We start from the raw sequence: 19,339 nt of genomic DNA, 5'->3' as shown, positions 1-19,339 counted from the left end.
CAATCGGAAGAAAATGCGAGTTGCAAAACAAACTACTTGTTCACTATGGTTTGCAATCTGATATAAACGAAGAAGATGCGATTGAAGTGGATGATGATGAGGGATCCATCCTCATCATCATTTGCATCATCATCATCATTCAGACAATTACCAGGCAGGTGCAGTTGCAGGAAATAGTGCGCCAATTGTAAGCGAACAGAACAGTCAAATTATAAATGTAAATACAGATAGAACATGGCTTACATTAAAGGATGTAGAGGGGAGTGTGTCACAGTTTTCGGGAACTGGTTCACCTGTTATTAATCAGTGGATCGAGGAACTTGAAGAGTGTGCACTTACGGTTGAATGAAGTCAGTTGCAGGTGTTTATATATGCAAAACAATTGCTCAGCGGAGCGGCTAAGCTTTATGTTCGTAGTCAGCGTGATATTGGCGATTGGAAGCTGCATTGCTAGAAGAATTTGGGGTTAAAGTTTCATCGGCAGAGGTTCATCGTAGACTTGGCAAGCGACAACAAAAGAAAACCGAAACCTGCTGAAAGCTTGATCGAATACTTTGTCGACGGTATTCCAGACTCGAAGGGAAACAAGGCTTTACTTTATCAAGCTATGAAGCTAAAGGAGATGAAAGTTCAAACCGAAGCATACCATAAAATGCGAGGATCGGTGAAGCACATTAAGTATGACTCTGACTTTAAAAAGGTGAAAAGGAGACAGTGAAAGCAGTTGAGAAAGTTAGGAAATGTTTTAACTGTGGTGATGAGTTTCACATCAAGAAGGATTGTCCAAAAAGAGATCACAAGTGCTTTAGGTGCAACCAGCCAGGACATAGAGCAGCCCAGTGCAATGTCGAGCTAGTAGCTAAACAGGAAAAGGCAACTAATCTAGTGCAGGTGGAAGGCAGGGTGAAGCCAACAAGCACGTTTACGTCATCAGGATTGGAGTTATAGCATGTACCGTTTGGGAAATAACCTTCAAAGGATTGTTAGATACGGGAGCAGACTTGTGTTTATTGCGACGTAACGTTTTTATAAGGCTCGGATTAGAAAACCTAACAGGAGGTAAAAAATGTTTGACAGGAATTGGGGAAAGCCAAATTGTGACTTTTGGAAGCCTGACAATACCAGTGCAGTTTGATGGCAACAATCTCAACGTAGAATTCCACATTATATCGGACGAAGACATGGCATTTGATGCAATTTTAGGTAGATCTCTTCTAGATAGTATCGATATGAAAGTGACAAAGGACGGAACCGAGTTGGTTTGAAGACCAGACAGTCATGTCGGTAAAGGACAAAAGTTTGAAGCTCATGGGAAAGAGAAAAACGGAAGTTCATGCTCAGAGCTTCTGAATGAATTCCAGAGTTTGTGTATGATGACCATGGAGTAGGCAGGAAGCAAGCTAGACGTACACGTTTCACATTGCCACATTCGCAGAGAAGTGTTGTGAAACGTATGATAGAAAAATACAAGCCATTTAGGAATGTTCACTGTCCGGTCGAGATGAAGATTTTGTTAAGCGATGATTTACTAGTTTTTCAGCATCCTCGACGTATCGCTTTTAGTGAACAAAAGGTAATTGACGAGCAGGTTCAGGAGTGGCTTGAACAAGGATTGTCAAGCCCAGTACTTTAGAGTACGCTTCTCCGATCGTACTCGTGGCAAAAAAGAATGCCCAGAAGCGATTGTGTTGCGACTATCGCAAATTGAATGAGAAAATAGTGAGGGACAATTTGCCTATAATAGAGATGGACAACGTGATTGAGAAGTTACAGGGAGCGACAATTTTTACGACACTGGATTTGACCAACGGTTATTTTCATATTCCGGTAGAAGTAGACTACCAAAAGTATGCCTCATTTGTTTCACAGAACGCACAGTACGAATTGTATATGCCGTTTGGTATTTCGAACTCGCCGGAACGCGAGGCAGTGGTTTACATAGATGATATTATCATCCCAAGCAGTGATGTCATAAAGGGCATACAAAAGCTGCAAAAAGCCCTTGAGGTCGCAGAACAGAATGGGTTGAAAATCAATTGGACCAAGTGACAAATTTTGTAGAGCAGAGTAGATTTTCTAGAATATATTCGACCACACCCAGCGATGAGAAAACAGAGGCCGTGGCAAACTTTCCAGAGCCGTTTAATCAAAAAGCCGTACAGTTTGGTTTGACATCATATTTTAGGAAGTTTGTGGATGGATACGCAGTAATAGCTAAGCCATTGTCAGGTTTGCTGAGAAAGGATGTAAAGTTTGAGTTCAAGGAGTTACAGCAGGTAGCATTTGAGCAATTAAAGGCAGTGTTGACTAGCAAACCAGTTTTGAAACTGTACAATCCTGGAATTGGCTACGGAAATACACAAGGATGCGTCGAAGTTTGGTTTTGGGGCAGTTCTTCTACAAAAGGATCCAGAGGATGGACAGTTACACACTGTCAAGCCTTGTGAAAAATAATATCACTCATACGAGTTGGAGGTCCTAGCAGTCATAGGCGTTAACAAAATGACGAATTTACGTTTTGGGAACGCAGTTCAAAATCATCACGGATTGTAACGCGTTCGCCATGACGATGAAAAAGAAAGAAGTTTCGTTGCGAGTGGCTACGATTACGAGATAGATAGGTACAAAGGTGAGGCATGTAGGCGCTCTGAGTCGAGTATCTTGTAATGTACAACTTGAAGGAAGCTCAGGTTGCAGACGAGTGGACAAATGTAATTAGGAATCTAGTTAAAACAAAGGGGCAAATATTGTTTAAAAACCCAGACAGAGTTGATTGTAGTTCTATCTTAAAGCTAGCTAAAGTTGTAGGCAGCTGTGTGGAGTGCATTTTGGTTAACGCAAAATCCGGAAAACAGGAAGGATATCTAAATCCTATCGATAAAGGGGACAAACCTTTAGTCACTTATCACATAGATCACGTAGGGCCGATGGAGATCACAAGGAAAAGATATAATCATATCTTAGTAGTTGTCGATGCAACCTAATACGTTTGGTTGAATCCGACGCGTAGCACTGGAGTCGAGGAGGTGCTAAGCTATTTAGACGGGCAGGTCATAATATTTGGAAATCCCTTCAGGATCCGTTCAGATCGGGGTGCAGCTTTCACATCGCAATTACTCAAGGAATACTGCGACAAAGAGAAGATCCAGCATTTATCGATCGCTTCAGGCGTACCTCGAGGTAGAAGAGTTGGACGATGAGCGTGAATAGATACGCAAACAAGCCAGGGACAACATTCAGTTTTACAGGAGGAGAACAGAAATGCTTTCGATTCAAAAAGGAAAGAGGAAAAGCAATACAAAGTCAATGACTTAGTTGCGATAAAGCGTACTTAGTATGGGGTGGGTTTAGAATTGAAAGGAAAGTATCCCTTTAAGGTCGTCAAAGTTCCAAAGCATGGCAGGTATGATGTGGAGAAAGTGAGAGATAGCGAAGGATCTTTGAAAACATCCTCAGATACTGTCTGAGTTTATGAAGGAGTTCGGGACGAACACCAAGTCAGGAGGGCCGAATGTAGGAATCAGAAACAAGCCAGAAGAGCAAGACAACACAGACAGAGATCGCTAATGTATGCGTGAGCGCATTAGATCAGGAGAGAAAAACTCTAATAAAGTCAATCGATGCCGAAATCTCACGCTAAGCAGTCCACAGAGACTCACTCCATTTTGTAAACTCATTAAAAGTTTAAAACACCACACAACACTCAGTTTGTTAATTTAAGTCAAATATATAATAGTAAATAAAACATCAAAATAATAAAACTATGTCGTTCTGGAAGTAATTCGCACTAACGGAACTCCCAGGGCCACATATATTTTATATACCTACCCAGTTTAAAAATTTCCTGTTACTAATTTATAAAACAGTTTTGCAATAAAATGTCCCTTAATAAGCATTTCCCATTACGTATTTATTTGATTTATTCGCAGTGCCTGTTTGTTTCACTCTGGGAGCGTATCATTAATATACATTATCACTCTTATCGTTAAGAAGCACAAACTAATGCTTACGATATATATATCTAAATATATTTCTGTAAGTGTGGCTTAGATCGTTATTAATTGGTTTTTGGCTCTATGACAGATGGATATATAGGGGCTAACAAGCTCTAACTAAATTATGTATTAACAGATGTTTTTTATTCGTGAATATTTTTAATTTATATTTATATTTTTATTTTTACCGGATTTTGATTATGTTATTTTACGTGCATCCTGTCCGTGATTACTCAAGCCCAAACTTTTGTTTTAAGTATTCAATTTTTAAATTGTTAGCTATGTACTCCTGACAAATGATGAGAATTTCTAATGGCTATAAAAAGTACATAATTTACAATTGCATTTTGTTTTTGCATGGATTTACGTGTTTATTTACATTTTGCTTCTAAGAGCAACTGTGCTTTCCATATATAAAAGTACATATTTATTATTTGCTTCTCTATTTAAATAAATTGACTTTATAACAAACTAACCTTAATGAATTTTTTTTTTCGCGTGTTTACTAAATAAATCCGTAACTAATTTGACAGCATTCTTCGCAATCTCTTATAAATCTATATCAACTAGCTGTTTTTTGTATAAGCTATTAAATAACATAGCCGAGTTGTAAATGAACTTGCTCTGTTGGCTTATTCGCTGCCTTTGTTTGATTAAAAACTTAAAATGCGTTCAAAAATAAACAAGTTACGCCGTAAGAAACGAAGTTGATAAGATGAAATTTTTTTGATTTTGTAATACCAACAAGAGGCAAACGAAATAGAAATGTTGTTTTATAAAATATTTGGGGAATGAGGTAGTCTCATTTTTTTTTCTAAAATTTCCGCGAAAAAATGTCAACATGATTTGTAACTATATATTCAAAAGCCAATAATTGCTCATGGCCATCTTGTTATCTAAATTAGTAAATGTGAAGTCGTTATTGATGTTCAAAAATTATAAGAATCGTAATTCATTTAACTTTAAGGTCCATTTTCTTAAAATCCTGCCTAACACAATATTTTTTTGGCCAGAATAATTTAACACTCAAAAATCGAGTTTATAAGAACATTTTATTTTTTGATGTACATTTCTGGTGTAGCCCAGTGTTATAGTTGTTATTGTTATCATTCTTGTGTGTGTATTTCAACGTTTGGCTCCGTACACTTTTAACTTCGAATGTTTTAATGGCACTTTATTAATAAGATTTATACTCGACTTTCTAGGCGCACGAGCGTGTTGCCAGCAACGAAAGAAGCGCGAAGAGCCAGCCGGTGATCAGCGAACGGAGGGCGGAGATAGAGCCATGGCCCCCGCTGTTCTTGCCTTTGGACCAATCATTTTCCTTGGGGCCCGTCAGCTTCTGCTTCGTTTTGTCAATCTCGTTCAGATTCGTTTGATATTTACTGACCGCTGTAACAGATAACCAAAAAGTGTAAGAACTGTGAAAGAGTGTTTGTTCAGAAGCTTGACTGCGGCAATACTCACGTTTCCCAGACGAATTTGTTGGTCCGTCACCCGCAATGTCACTAGGTGGGGTGTGGGGGTATGCGTTAAGCGCGTTTGCAACCATTGTCGTTGTGCGTCGCAGCGTCGAGGTAATGGGCGGTGGTTGAGTGGTTGGTGGATTTGACACTGCACAGAAAGAGGTTTAAAATGTAATGATTAAAAATGGTATATTAGTTTACGCGTTTCATCCGTAAGTTTAACCAGTAAGTTAAGGGGCTTCACGTCTACCGCGATTAAAATGTATTTTTTGCTAAGTTTAATCCTTATAAAAAGCGTTCAATATATATGTAGTTCTTGAGATATGCAGTGGCTCACAGCCTATAAAAACTGAAAAGGACATCAAATTAATTTAAACGCAGGATTAAGAAAAATTAAGAATTTTCAAGAATTAAACAAGAAAGGAAGCAAACTTCGGCAAGCTGAAATTCATATACCCTTGCAGCTATTGCAAAAATTAAATATTCTTGAAGACATTAAAATTATGATTTACTTGCGCATATGTTTAAAGGCATTGAAATTAATAACGTAATCCTGAACTGTCAAATTATAAAATAGTCAAAAAGAATATCTAAAAAAAATTACAAAATAAAAAGTTAAACTTTTTTTAAATATTTTTATTCTTCCCATGGGAGCTTTATGTTATAGTCGTCCAATTTTGATGAAATTTAAACCGTAATTCTGAAATATTTAACCATTACTATATGTCGGAGAACTAAAATAAAAAACTTCTGACTGAAATTATAATACCTTCTGCAAGGGTATAAAAATGTATTACTCGTAGAGTAAAAGGGTTCATTGTAATCTTTGAGAAGTATGAACCAGATAGAAGGAATCGTTTCCTACCCTGTAACATGTATATATTCTTGATTAGGACCAATAGCCGAGCTAATCTAGCCATGTCCGTCTGTCTGTTGAACGTCGAAATTTCAGAAAAGCGAAAGATTTTGGATTTGACATACAGATCCTATGCTCATTTGATTGGGCCGTCGTGATCGGTGATGTAGAGATACAGAGCTAAATAATTGTTAGCGAGAGGTGGGAGTGCTGCAGCCTTGGTTAATTTAGAGCCGTCCTCATTTGGTGATTTCATCAGAACAGTTCCCATACATAACCGTGTCTAACATTTGAATTTTTAAATAAGAAGTCGTGTCCCATATACTCAGAAACATAATAAAATTGGTATTATCAATTCAAAAAGTAATCAAAATTGTTGTTAAACAGATGAGTTGTAATACGTACTCATTGTTTTAGTGCCCATAAACTTTTTGTATGAGTTGAAAGTCTTACTTAGTTATGAAATCAGTTCAGTTCAGTATTTATAGGCTGTTAAGGTTTTGTAAGGTTGTGCATTCCCTAATGGATCTAGGGTGAAACCAAAAACGCGTGCGCTACAGGTGATGGTCTGATTTCAAGTCGTCTTTATTGATCGTGTAAAGTTCAGTTGAGCCGATGAACAATGCCTTCGTGCCCTCCACACAGTGTACTATACATGTTGCTGGAAGTAATGTTTACAAGAATGTTGACAATATAAATGGTTTCAGATAAGTTCAATCATAGTAAATTAATTCATCCATAAGAGTTTAATATAATAATAATCAAGAGCTGAACATTCTCCGCCCGTTGAAATGATGTAAGTCTTGCAAGACCCATATTGAATAGGAAGAGGTGCTACTTTGCAGATTGGTCGTCGGATAACTCCATTGGCCGTTTGAGTTGACGATGCGTCCAGTTGGCAAATGATGTAAATGTGAAGGGCTATTGCTTCGTGTATGAGAACAATACGACCAGGTTCGATGTTTGCCATTGGAGAGGTCCATTTTGACCTTAGCTGAAGCGTGGGTAGATAGTCGCTCCGCCACAAGTCCCATAGGTTCTTCTTTGTACATGTGATGACTCCAGTGTCATTGCTGAATGTTTCAAGATCCTGTTCATTTTGCTGGCTGAAGAGTTCTTGCTTGAAATAGTAAAATTGAACGCTGGCTCCAGTGAAGTTTGTCGCATTATCACAATATATGCGACTTGGGTTGCCTCTGCGAGAAACAAATCGCTTTAATGAAAAAATAAATAAATAAAAATTGTTGATAGGTCAGAGAGAAGCCCTATGTGTACTGCCTTCAATGAGAAGCAGACATAGATGGCCAAATACGTTTTATATGGCACCTTGCTGCGTATTCGATATGAAGTTAACGTAACGTAACGGTCCACACAGGTCTACTCCCGTTACTGTGAGTGGCCTGACAGTTTGCAAGCGATCGGAAGGAACTATGCCCATTACTTGGTTCGCAAGTCTATGTTTGCAATGGTAGCAGTGAATGCGTAGTCGAAGGACGGCAAGCATTTTGGTCCGAAGAAGGTAGTTATCCAATTTCCAAGTGAAGTCGTGATTCTTCGGAATAAGTAAAGGGTATCTATGGCCTTATGGCCAAGTATATTGCGCATGCCATTCCGTACGTTACCGTATTGAGCTGATAAGTTTCCAATGGGTACTGAGGTGAAGGCCTACAAAATATCAGCTGAAATTTGCGATCGTTGGGGATACATTTTCGAAATGTCCGCAGTAAAATCATATCTGTGAAGGCGAAACGAAAGAATTGTGAGTATAAGTGTCTGTTGAATGGTTGGGCCAACCATAACAATATCATTGAGCGATTAGTCATTACATGTGGTATTTGACGCGTCGAAAAATACGCGCAGCTTTGAGGTTGCGTTGTCTGAATGCTAGACGCTTCTCCAATTGTAAGAAGCAAGATTTGGCTAACCAAGCGTTTCTGGGGAGTGCTTGAAAGGTAAGCACACCTCAAAGCGCTCCGAATCAAGAACTGCAACATGAGATTCATCATGCTCTTTACAGGCTTTTTCTTTTTCTGTAAGATATAGCTGATCTGTACCGAGTTCCTCGACTTCCCAAAAAACGCTGCAAGCCGAAGTTGAGATCGCGAATTCTCTCTCCTTTGCATATAAATGCGTGAGCACTTACACTGTTGGGCTTGTCGATTCTGCCGCCAATTAACCATCTAAGTGAGGAATTTTGCAAATATGGTAAATTTGAGCCGAGGGAGATTTTTACCTCTCTCAAAAGTTCGAATAATTCCTAAGTACTGATTAAAAGGTCCATTTTGTTTGGTTGTAAAAGAATGGATCCGCCAGTTCGATTCCGATCGGCAGCTTCCATTTGTAGTTATCGAAAATGCTCTCTTGTTTGCTTCTTGTTTTAATTGTTGTGGTAACCGCGAACATCATTTTGGCACGCACATCTGCAATGGCACAAATTTCATAATGTTGAACATAATTGAGTTGTAGCCGCTTTGCCAGTTTCTCGGTGATGAATTTGATCTCGGACCCCGAGTCTGGAAGAGCTCGTGCTTGTTGATAAGTGCCACATCTGAATCTTGAGCTGCCTTTGCCCATCAAATGTCCTTTGCAAAGACAATTTATACAGAACGATAATTGTTTTGCAATGTTGAAACGCTCATTTACAATCCGTTGATTTCCACTTAAGATAATTTTTTTGGGCAGTGACAAATGCCTTCCGTACGTTGAAATGCCGCCTTTCATTTGACTTTGAAATAGGTCTTTGAGGTGGACTGGCGCGCTGCAGTCCGGAAACTCGCTGTATCGGCTTAGCGTCTTGAATTAATTGTCCCACGGTGGCAAGTTGTCGTAGTCTTGAAATCAATTGTAAGCTTGTCGAGCATCTGGGTAAACCTTTAAGAGAACATTATGAATTAGAAGCGTTAGCGTTAATTATGTCTGTTTCTGTGCCGAGTGATAGTAGTGACCCGCGCAATGCAGAAACAGTGTCCAGAATGCTGCGGAGGTCATTAGCGTCTGCAGGTTCCTTGTCGTATCGTTCCTTGAGGCGACTCAAGACCTTGGGTTAATTTTCTGTTGAAACTTGGAACGATCTCACGACGCTCAAGGCAGTGTCGGACAAACAGCTAAGGAGATAGTTGAACTGGTCGACTGGGTTGATGGTGACGTCATCATCCACCAGGTGCGTGAATACGCTTGTAAACGAGTGTAATGCGGCTAGGCAGTTTTAGAGCTGAGAAAACACACGTCCTCAAATTTCTCCCTTTTCAATTTAGCAGAGCGACTTAGAATGGTTCCTTTCTCCGTGTTTTCTGGATCCAATCGCTTGATGTTGGATTGGATTTGGGAGGCCTGCTTGAAGTAGGTGTCTACAGCCTGAGCTCGGCAGTCTAACCCTGCTGCTGGCATCCCCTGATCATCTTCAATGTTTTTCTGTAGATTTTTCATGGCCAGAATAACGCCATTCTTTTCTTATAAACGCGCACTTTAACGTTCTTCGATTTTACTTACAACTGTGCGGTTTTATCACTTTCCAAAAGTAGCAATGTGGAAAGCCTTTGCCGATTGTGACCGTTCGTGCAAATATTGATATGTATAAGCGATATCTGCAATTCTACGATCCAGTGGAATGTGTTGCCAACAGGAGAATAAGGGAATGAAGAGGAAAGTTAGGTTCCAGATTTGTAGTGGTGCGAATAGGCAAAGACGAAACTGGAAGTACGATGAACAAAGTAAGTAGGACAATTTCGGCTATGAGGAAGTTGTCTCAGAGAGAGAGAAGTGTCACGAATATTAGTCCAGGAACTTAGATGTGGGAATTTTGTCTCGCCACTAGCGTTGTGTGCTGACCCCAGTTGTTCAGTTGACCCGAACAATAATGCCTTCGTGCTATCCACAGTGTAATACATGTTGATAGAAGTAATGTTTACAAGAATGTTGATTAGTGTACGTGGTTTCAAAAAGGTTCAACCATAGTGAAATAATATATACATAAAAGTTTAATACAGTAGTAATCAAAAGCTGTGAGCCACCGTAGATGGAAGTGAGAACCATTCTCTACATTTGCATAACGTTTTGAAATTCTCCGTACACTCCACAACTGCAAGAAATGGTCCGATTGTACTGGTTTACTTATTTTAAGCGACAAGTTAAACTCCCTTACACTCAACATTTATTGTATGTCACCATTTTTGTTTAAAGTGTAACTAACGTTTTCGCTTTTTTGCATGCCTATTGTATGTGCTTAACCGATGTGGGTCATCGATAGCTTATATTAATGCAAGGTAGGGCTGTGAACTACTCCGGAGTTGGATTACTCTAAGCCTTAGTGGCTTAGATTTTTTGTAAGACGAACCGAACCATAACCGGAATACACCAATTTTTTTCGTAAATAAACCGTAACTGATCCGGAATATATATATCGGGTTCGGTTCAAGATAAAAATATAACCATTTTGAAATTTTTTATAACCGGTTGTCAAACATTCTATATTCTGTTTAAGATTTTCTTTATCGGCAATGAAAAGTGCCTGTGTAGACAAAAAGCTTACATTCTCTGTTAAAGCGGAACGAAAAGGAAAATTTTAAAAGTGTATTTATTAGATCGAATTCGTGTATTGTTTTGTTATAATATAGTCCACTTCTACTAAAATAAATAAGTATACAATAGAATTTACAAAATACAATGCAATATAGTAAACGACATTACTTTGGCCAACTTCAATCAAATCTTTTCATAATTTTTTTTCACTTGTCTAATACAGTATTTTGCAAGCGGAATGTTAAAGAAAACATATTTTTTACAATTTTTAAAGGTCCATGTGAATGTAATGTAAAACAAGAAAGAAAGCAAACTTCGGCAAGCCGAAGTTCATATACCCTTGCAGCTATTGCAAGAATTAAACATTTTTGAAAACATTAAAATTATAATTTACTTGCGTACATGTTTAAAAACATTGAAGCTATGATGATTTGCAGCTCAATTATTTGATAGTTATTTTATATATTTTTATTGTTCCTATGGGAGCTATATGCTATAGTCGTCCGACTTTGATGAAACTTAAACCGTAAATTGGAAATATTTAACCATTACTAAATGTCGAAGAACTAAACAAAAAATTAAAAAACAGAAAAATTATAATTTTTTTCATTTATTTCTCCGATTGTTCCTATTGAAGCTATATGATATAGTCGTCCGACTTTGATGAAATTTAAACCGTTAATCGAAAATATTTAACTATTACTAAATGTCGAAGAACTAAACAAAAAACTAAAAAACAGAAAAGTTATAATTTTTTTTCATTTATTTTTCCGATTGTTCCTATGGGAGCTATATGCTATAGTCGTCCGATTTTGATAAAATTTAAACCGTAAATCGGAAATATTTAACCATTACTAAATTTCGAAGAACTAAACAAAAAATTAAAAAACAGCAAAGTTATAATTTATTTTCATTTATTTTTCCGATTGTTCCTATGGGAGCTATATGCTATAGTCGTCCGATTTTGATTATATTTAAACCATAATTCTGAATTACTTAACCATTGCTATATGTCGAAGAACTAATCAAAAAATTAAAAAACAGCAAAGTAATAATTTTTTTTCATTTATTTTTCCGATTGTTCCTATGGGAGCTATATGCTATAGTCGTCCGATCCGACTCGTTCCGACTTATATACTACCTGCAATAGAAAGACAACTTTTGGGAAAGTTTCATGCAGATAGCTTTAAAACTGAGAGACTAGTTTGCATAAAAACGGACGGACAGACGGACGGACAGACGGACGGACAGACGGACAGACGGACGGACAGACGGACGGACAGACGGACGGACAGACGGACATGGCTAGATCGACTCTACTAGTGATGGTGATCAAGAATATATATACTTTATAGGGTCGGAGATGTCTCCTTCACTGCGTTGCAAACTTCTGACTGAAATTATAATACCCTCTGCAAGGGTATAAAAAAGAGTTGTAAAACGACTTATCTTTTCCTTACAGATACAAGAGCTTGACAAAGTTTTTATACCCTTGCAGAGGGTATTATAATTTCAGTCAGAAGTTTGCAACGCAGTGAAGGATTCGTTTCCGACCCTATAAAGTATATATATTCTTGATCAGCATCACTAGTAGAGTCGATCTAGCCATGTCCGTCTGTCCGTCCGTCTGTCCGTCCGTTTATATGCAAACTAGTCTCATAGTTTTAAAGCTATCTGCATGAAACTTTCCCAAAAGTTGTCTTTCTATTGCAGGTAGTATATAAGTCGGAACGAGCCGGATCGGACGACTATAGCATATAGCTCCCATAGGAACAATCGGAAAAATAAATGAAAAAAATTATAACTTTGCTGTTTTTTAATTTTTTGTTTAGTTCTTCGGCATTTAGTAATGGTTAAATATTTCCGATTTACGGTTTAAATTTCATAAAAATCGGACGACTATAGCATATAGCTCCCATAGGAACAATCGGAAAAATAAATGAAAAAAAATTATAACTTTGCTGTTTTTTAATTTTTTGATTAGTTCTTCGACATTTAGTAATGGTTAAATATTTTCGATTTACGGTTTAAATTTCATCAAAATTGGACGACTATTGCATATAGCTCCCTTAGGAACAATCGGAAAAATAAATGAAAAAAAATTATAACTTTTCTGTTTTTTAATTTTTTGTTTAGTTCTTCGACATATGGAAATGGTTAAATATTTCAGAATAATGGTTTAAATTTTATCAAAATCGGACGTCTATATCATATAGCTCCCATAGAAATAATAAAAATATATAAAATAACTATCAAATAATTGAGCTGCAAATCATCATAGCTTCAATGTTTTTAGGCATATACGCAAGTAAATCATAATTTTAATGTTGTCAAAAATGTTTATTTCTTGCAATAGCTGCAAGGGTATATGAACTTCGGCTTGCCGAAGTTTGCTTTCTTTCTTGTTAAAAGTAGTTTAGACTGCAGTCCTTACAAAAAATAAATCCTAAAAAACACACGCCTTAAAGCCGAAAATAATATTAACGATTAATCTTGAAGGTGGAATATTTACGTAGCCAACAACCTATTAATCCTAACAAGCCCCCGGTAAATCGATTTTATACGGATATATCTGTATTCGAAAAAATGGTATTTAACAACTGAAAATGACACTTAACGTGTACTTTACAGCCGCTAACAACCAAACATTCAATATTGTTTTAAAAGGTTATTCACCCTATTAAAAAGATGGAGCATTCAAAAAATTGTTTGGGTAACTATACCGGAAAATCAAGGTTTTATCTTTGGAGCATTTTCGATCTAAGTGTCTTTTTAAACGAGTTTTTTTAGACGAGTTGACCCATGTCTTTCTGACGTCTTTGTCCAATAGCTACCATTAGTCGATGTAGTGACGATAAGCACTGAAAAGCGTGCGAAAGGAGTAGTCTCCTTAGTCTTTAAGTACAGTAATTAAAGAATTATAGCCAAAATAAGGTTTTTGAGTACACATTTTAGCGATTTTTTTACAAACGCTAGAATAGATTTCTTTTTATTTTCGAGTTCTTATAGCTTTTGAGATTACGCAACTTTTATTTCAGCGTTTAATAATTCAACCCATTTCAAATCTAATTAATTTTATATTTATTTAAATGAGCAGAAATCTATGCTAAGCCAATTTGATGAAAAAAAATTCTTATTATGTAGATATTTTAAAGTAAAATGGAAGCATAAGAAAGGGTATTATGGACAAAAAAAATGTTTTATGATCAGGGGTCAAAACTGTGTTTTTCGGTTTATTAATTTACACGAAACATGAGGACGCCTCCTGGGCATGGTATGTACTGTACTTCAATAAAAAATTGATTTTAGGTCTCCTGTACAAAATAATAACAACATCTAACAAACAAATTTAAAATAAATTAAAGTTTTTTTTTGTTCTAATATATAAAGTAAAAAAAACCGGCACATTAATTTTATTAAAAGGTACAAACAACTTACATTCCTTCAAACCTACCGACAGCGATATATTATTTAATCCATAGTTAATTATATAAGAAAATTATTCAAAAAATCAATGAATTCAAAATTCAAAATTTAATGTTTTATATCATCGGGGAGCGTTCCTCATGCCAACCATACTCGCAGACGTAATCGACGCCTGGGGAAAACCCACTACCAATTCTTTGGCATCTGAATCATTTCTTCAGCGGATAGGTGTGCGTCCAACGCACGCACGGATTTCAATTCTTGGCCTTGCAGCCAACAACGCGGGTCTTACTCGCGGACGCTCACTTTTTAAACTGTGCTCTCGACATTCGGATCAGATCATAGCCTCTTTCATATTGACATCATTGACGTCATCGCTTGCAGCGCAAGCAATTGACACCACATCTCTAGTGTGAAAACAAATCTCGGCACTCCCGCTAGCAGATCTTACCTTCTGGACCCCAGGAGCCATAGATGTCATCGTTGGATCAGATCAACTTTGGTCTCTATATACCGGAAAAAGAAAACAATTTGGTAAGGGCTACCCTATTGCAATCAATCATGCATAGCAATCATGCATCTTACAATGCATCGAACGACCATGAGATTCCGGCTGTGACAAGTCACGCGGATCTTGACATGATGGTTCGATCTTTTGTGGAGATGGACAGTCTTCAACCCAGCCACCCACTCTTATACTAAAGTGACCCCACCGAAAGTCATTTTGAGAAAGCCCACACACGCTTTGCCGACGGAGCGTATTTTATCAAGTATCCTTTCATGGATGGAGCACCACCTATCGAGTCAGCTCTACCACAGGCCACAAATTGTCGGTTTTTTTGATTGGAGAGAAAATTCTGCCACAATCCGGAACTCAAACAGCAATACGTGGAGTTTTTTATGACTACTTGCAAGGTGGTCACATGGCACAGCTGCGTTTACCTACCGCATCACGACGTCATCACGATGGCCTGACCACCAAGTGTCGGGTAGTTTTTGAAGGATCCAGAAAAGATAGTTGGACCACCGATTCAGCGTGACCTGTTCGGAGTTGGTTTACGTTTCCGGCAGCACCGATATGTTTTATATGTGTATATCGAAAAGATATAGGCCTTGCGGCGCCTACTACAGTAATATTCAATCTCATCTTTCAAGAAAGTTGGACGGTGGTTACGCACTGGGACGACCCGATTCCGGAAGACATAAACTGACGTTGGAGAACATTAGTTGAGGATTTAACATCACTTACGCACTGTCAAGAAGCTCTATACATTGCTGATCAATTCAGCAAATACAATTGCACGTATGCGACGACGCGTCCATGCACGCGTATGGGGCGGTCGCTTACAGCCGTGTTGCAATTGCGGACAGGTTTCATATAACCCTCATTGCCGCTAAAAAAAAAGAGTGTCACCCATAAAAGCAGTATCGATTCCACGCCTTGAATTAAACACTGCCTTTCATTTTTACGAGATTGCTTATGTGGCTATGACACTACATTGTTGGACTTATTCTTTGCTCATTTTTTGACGATTCCAATGAGCAATGAATGAAGAAAATTGTCAGAACCGATACCCGATAGTAAAAACCATGAACCGTATTTTGGTATAAAAGTACCTTTCGATGAAATACCTCTGGAGCCCATACATCAATAAGCAAAATTGTTTTTAAAAAGTTCAATTTTGCTCATTTATTGGAGTTGACGATAAAACGGAATAAAAAAACGAGGCATTAAAGGTAACAACTAAAAACCTTTAAACGTTAATATAAGCGGGATAAACTTAATATAATAAGCAAAACAAGTTAAAATTTAATTTTTTTAATTTAATCTCAAGCAGTATCCATATAGTTGTCTCTGACTCTGAGCTTCAAAGAATCCGTCAATGAATGAGGCGAATGTAGTGTCATACCCTCATTACTATTATCAAGACTTCATAAACAATTTCTATTTACAGCACCAGCTGCTGAACGGATTCAAAGATAGTGCTCCACTGGCTGTCTGCTCCACCACGGCACTGGAACACATACGTATGCAACAGAACGACTGAGATCCTGAACGAGTACCCACGTAACTGCTGGAGCCATGACCGTTCCAAGGACAGTCCTGCCTTACCCATCCAAGCTTCTCCAGCATGAACTTTGGTGGAAGGGACAATCTTGGCTGGACAAACCACAATACGAATGGCCGCCGTCGACTAGCAAGTTCCGAGTTTCGACACATCCGCAATACGAACGGCCGCCGTCGACTTGCAAGTTCCGAGTTTCGACACATCCGGTCATCAACACCGGGGAACGTGCAGTAGAACCTACCACTATACATAGCTTTCCTGTTGAAAGTATCGACGGATAATTCATCAACAAGATTTCATCACGGACCCGTCTTTTAGGAGTAACTAGTTATAATTATCGCTTAATTTTCCCCTATGTCTACATCCAGTGCAAACGCTGTTTCCTTCAACGAAAAGACACCAGTAATCAGATTATGGGAGATCTATGATACCTCTACCTCGAGTTTAACCAATCCGCTGCTTTAAACATACCAGTTGTCCAACCCGTGAAACCAAGCCGCTTATGGCTATTATAAGCAATATTTTCAAACTCTGCATTTGCCTTTGTCTTCGCTTTTGGCTTTGAGGTCCGATCTTGGTTCCCCAGCTAAGTTAAACAAATCAATTTTGAAGTAAACATCAGCTTCCGTTCGAAGCCCAATCAATTGCGCCTTTTGCGCATCAATCTCGCCATCAATCTTCTTCAAAGGACAAATAGAAAGGTTTCATTCAACCCTACCCGAAATCATGAGGTCTCTCAAAAAGATAACGGGAGCATGATATTTGAGGACTTAAACTCTAAAGCAGTTCAGGAATATAATAAATCGATCCATTCTGTGACAAAAGGAAGCCTTTCAGACATATTTGTCACAAGCACAATCTCCAGTTCAGCAGAAGCCATAGAAAACAAGAAAGGAAGCAAACTTCGGCAAGCCGAAGTTCATATACCCTTGCAGCTATTGCAAGAATTACATTTTTTTGAAAGCATTAAAATTATGATTTACTTGCGTATATGTTTAAAAACATTGAAGCTATGATGATTTGCAGCACAATTATTAGATAGTTATTATATATATTTTTATTATTTCTATGGGAGCTGCATGATATAGTCGTCCGATTTTGATGAAACTTAAAACGTAATTCTGAAATATTTAACCATTACTATATGTCGAAGAACTAACAAAAAAATTAAATAACAGCAAAGTTGTAATTTTTTTTTATTTTTTTTTTTCGATTGTTCCTATGAGAGCTATATGCTATAGTCGTCCGATCCGGCTCGTTCCGACTTATATACTACCTGCAATAGAAAGACAACTTTTGGGAAAGTTGCATGCAGATAGCTTTAAAACTGAGAGACTAGTTTGCGTAGAAACGGACGGACAGACGGACGGACAGACAGACGGACAGACGGACATGGCTAGATCGACTCTCCTAGTGAGGCTGATCAAGAATATATATACTTTATAGGGTCGGAGATGTGTCGTTCACTGCGTTGCAAACTTCTGACTGAAATTATAATACCCTCTGCAAGGGTATAAAAACGAGAAGAAATAAATAAGGAAAAAAAAAATACAAACAATCAAGAAAAATACTACCATGAAGACTTTGAATGCCAGTCTATGGCATTGGGTTCCAACAAAGCTAAATGTAGCAGATACGGCCACGAAATTCATTTCTTTGAATTTGAAATTTAATTATAATTTTAATACTTATTAATTTTTTCTAAAAAATTATCGATTGAATGAACGATAAATTTTGACATCAATCGATGTGCATCCAGGAAGAGAGAACTATCGACAAGCAATTGAATCACGAGCCTCGAGAAGAGAAGAAGATTTTTTAAAGCTCTATGTAATTTTGAATATATTTTGAATATTTTATAAACCATCTTTTCAACTCAAATGCTGTTAGAAGGTTTGTTTTAATGGCCTTCTGTAATAACCACAATAAGGGAAAAAGACTACCAAAATTTTTTAAAACAGGCGAAACAGTCCACGTAAAAATAGATAAAAGGTTAGGATCTAAACTTACACCTAGATACAAAGGAAGCGGAAAATAAAACGACCACCATTAAAACACAAGCCGGAAAAAGCATACATAATGTAAGAAACTAATTTTTCAGATTTTATTTACCAACATGCTTGGAGATAACTACAGTCCTCGACTAATCTGTTTCACAAATCATCTCACTCGAAACCGAATTGCCGTCTTAACAAGCCGGAACATTTAAAATCATGCACATCTTCAACCTACAAAGCTCTGAAGAAACTCTGGCGAAGTTCGAAGGATCATTTTATTCACTCACCTCATCTCATCCATCTTTCCTATGAACTAAAACAGACCCAAACTGATTTACACATACTCCAAACTCAAAAAAGACAAAAAGGGAAATAGAAGCAAAAAGTACTGCATGGAAATGGATGGCGGGATCACCAGATTACCACGACTATCAGATTTTAGAAGATAAGATAAATGAGCAGTTAGAAGACAACAATAGACCAGTAGTACTTAACAGATTAATTAATCAAAAAATTAACCAACTTACTAATGCTACTAATGCAATACTGAAAGTTACCCAGAGCTCGGAAGAAATCGTAAATCAGAAAGCAAATATTTAAAAGTATAAAATTCAATTAATACAAAAAGAAACAAACAACATAAAATACGCAATTTTATGGGCCAAATCTTACACAATAAATTCAATTGTATTGACGAACACAAAAACCAAAATAGTGGAGGAAATTTTTAAAAAAGGAAATAACTTATATTTTACATAGAAGAATTATTGGAATATGCTCGAGTTAAATTTGCCACAAATGGCAACGACCTTATTTACATTATTAGCCTCCCAACCATTAAAACAGACAATTGTAGAGCTTTAAAAATTAAAGCAATAAAAAAATCTCAAATAATCAGTGAAATAAAATATGAAAATTGTGAGATAATTATTTGCAATAATTAAACCTTATGAATCCTAAAATAACAGTACAATTTGTAATTCAGAAAATTTGTTAGATTTAAGCAATGATA

At 37.3% G+C, this 19,339-nt stretch overlaps 1 protein-coding gene across 1 annotated transcript in view; it reads right to left on the bottom strand.

Moving 5' to 3' along the window:
- Positions 1-5,028: 5,028 nt before the first annotated feature.
- The window catches only part of LOC108150075 (neurotrimin), a 137,171-nt gene continuing 122,860 nt past the window's right edge, over positions 5,029-19,339 (bottom strand). The window contains exons 8-9 of the mRNA XM_041708755.1: positions 5,463-5,609; positions 5,029-5,387 (exon numbers count right to left, since the gene is read on the bottom strand). Of these exons, the coding sequence (XP_041564689.1) occupies positions 5,197-5,387; positions 5,463-5,609 (338 nt within the window). The 3' untranslated portion in view covers positions 5,029-5,196. The remainder of the gene's footprint in view (positions 5,388-5,462; positions 5,610-19,339) is intronic.

Source organism: Drosophila elegans, unplaced genomic scaffold (genome assembly GCF_018152505.1).
Source record: "Drosophila elegans isolate 14027-0461.03 unplaced genomic scaffold, ASM1815250v1 contig_397, whole genome shotgun sequence".
Classification (NCBI taxonomy): domain Eukaryota; kingdom Metazoa; phylum Arthropoda; class Insecta; order Diptera; family Drosophilidae; genus Drosophila; species Drosophila elegans.
This window is presented reverse-complemented; position numbering and strand designations above follow the sequence as displayed.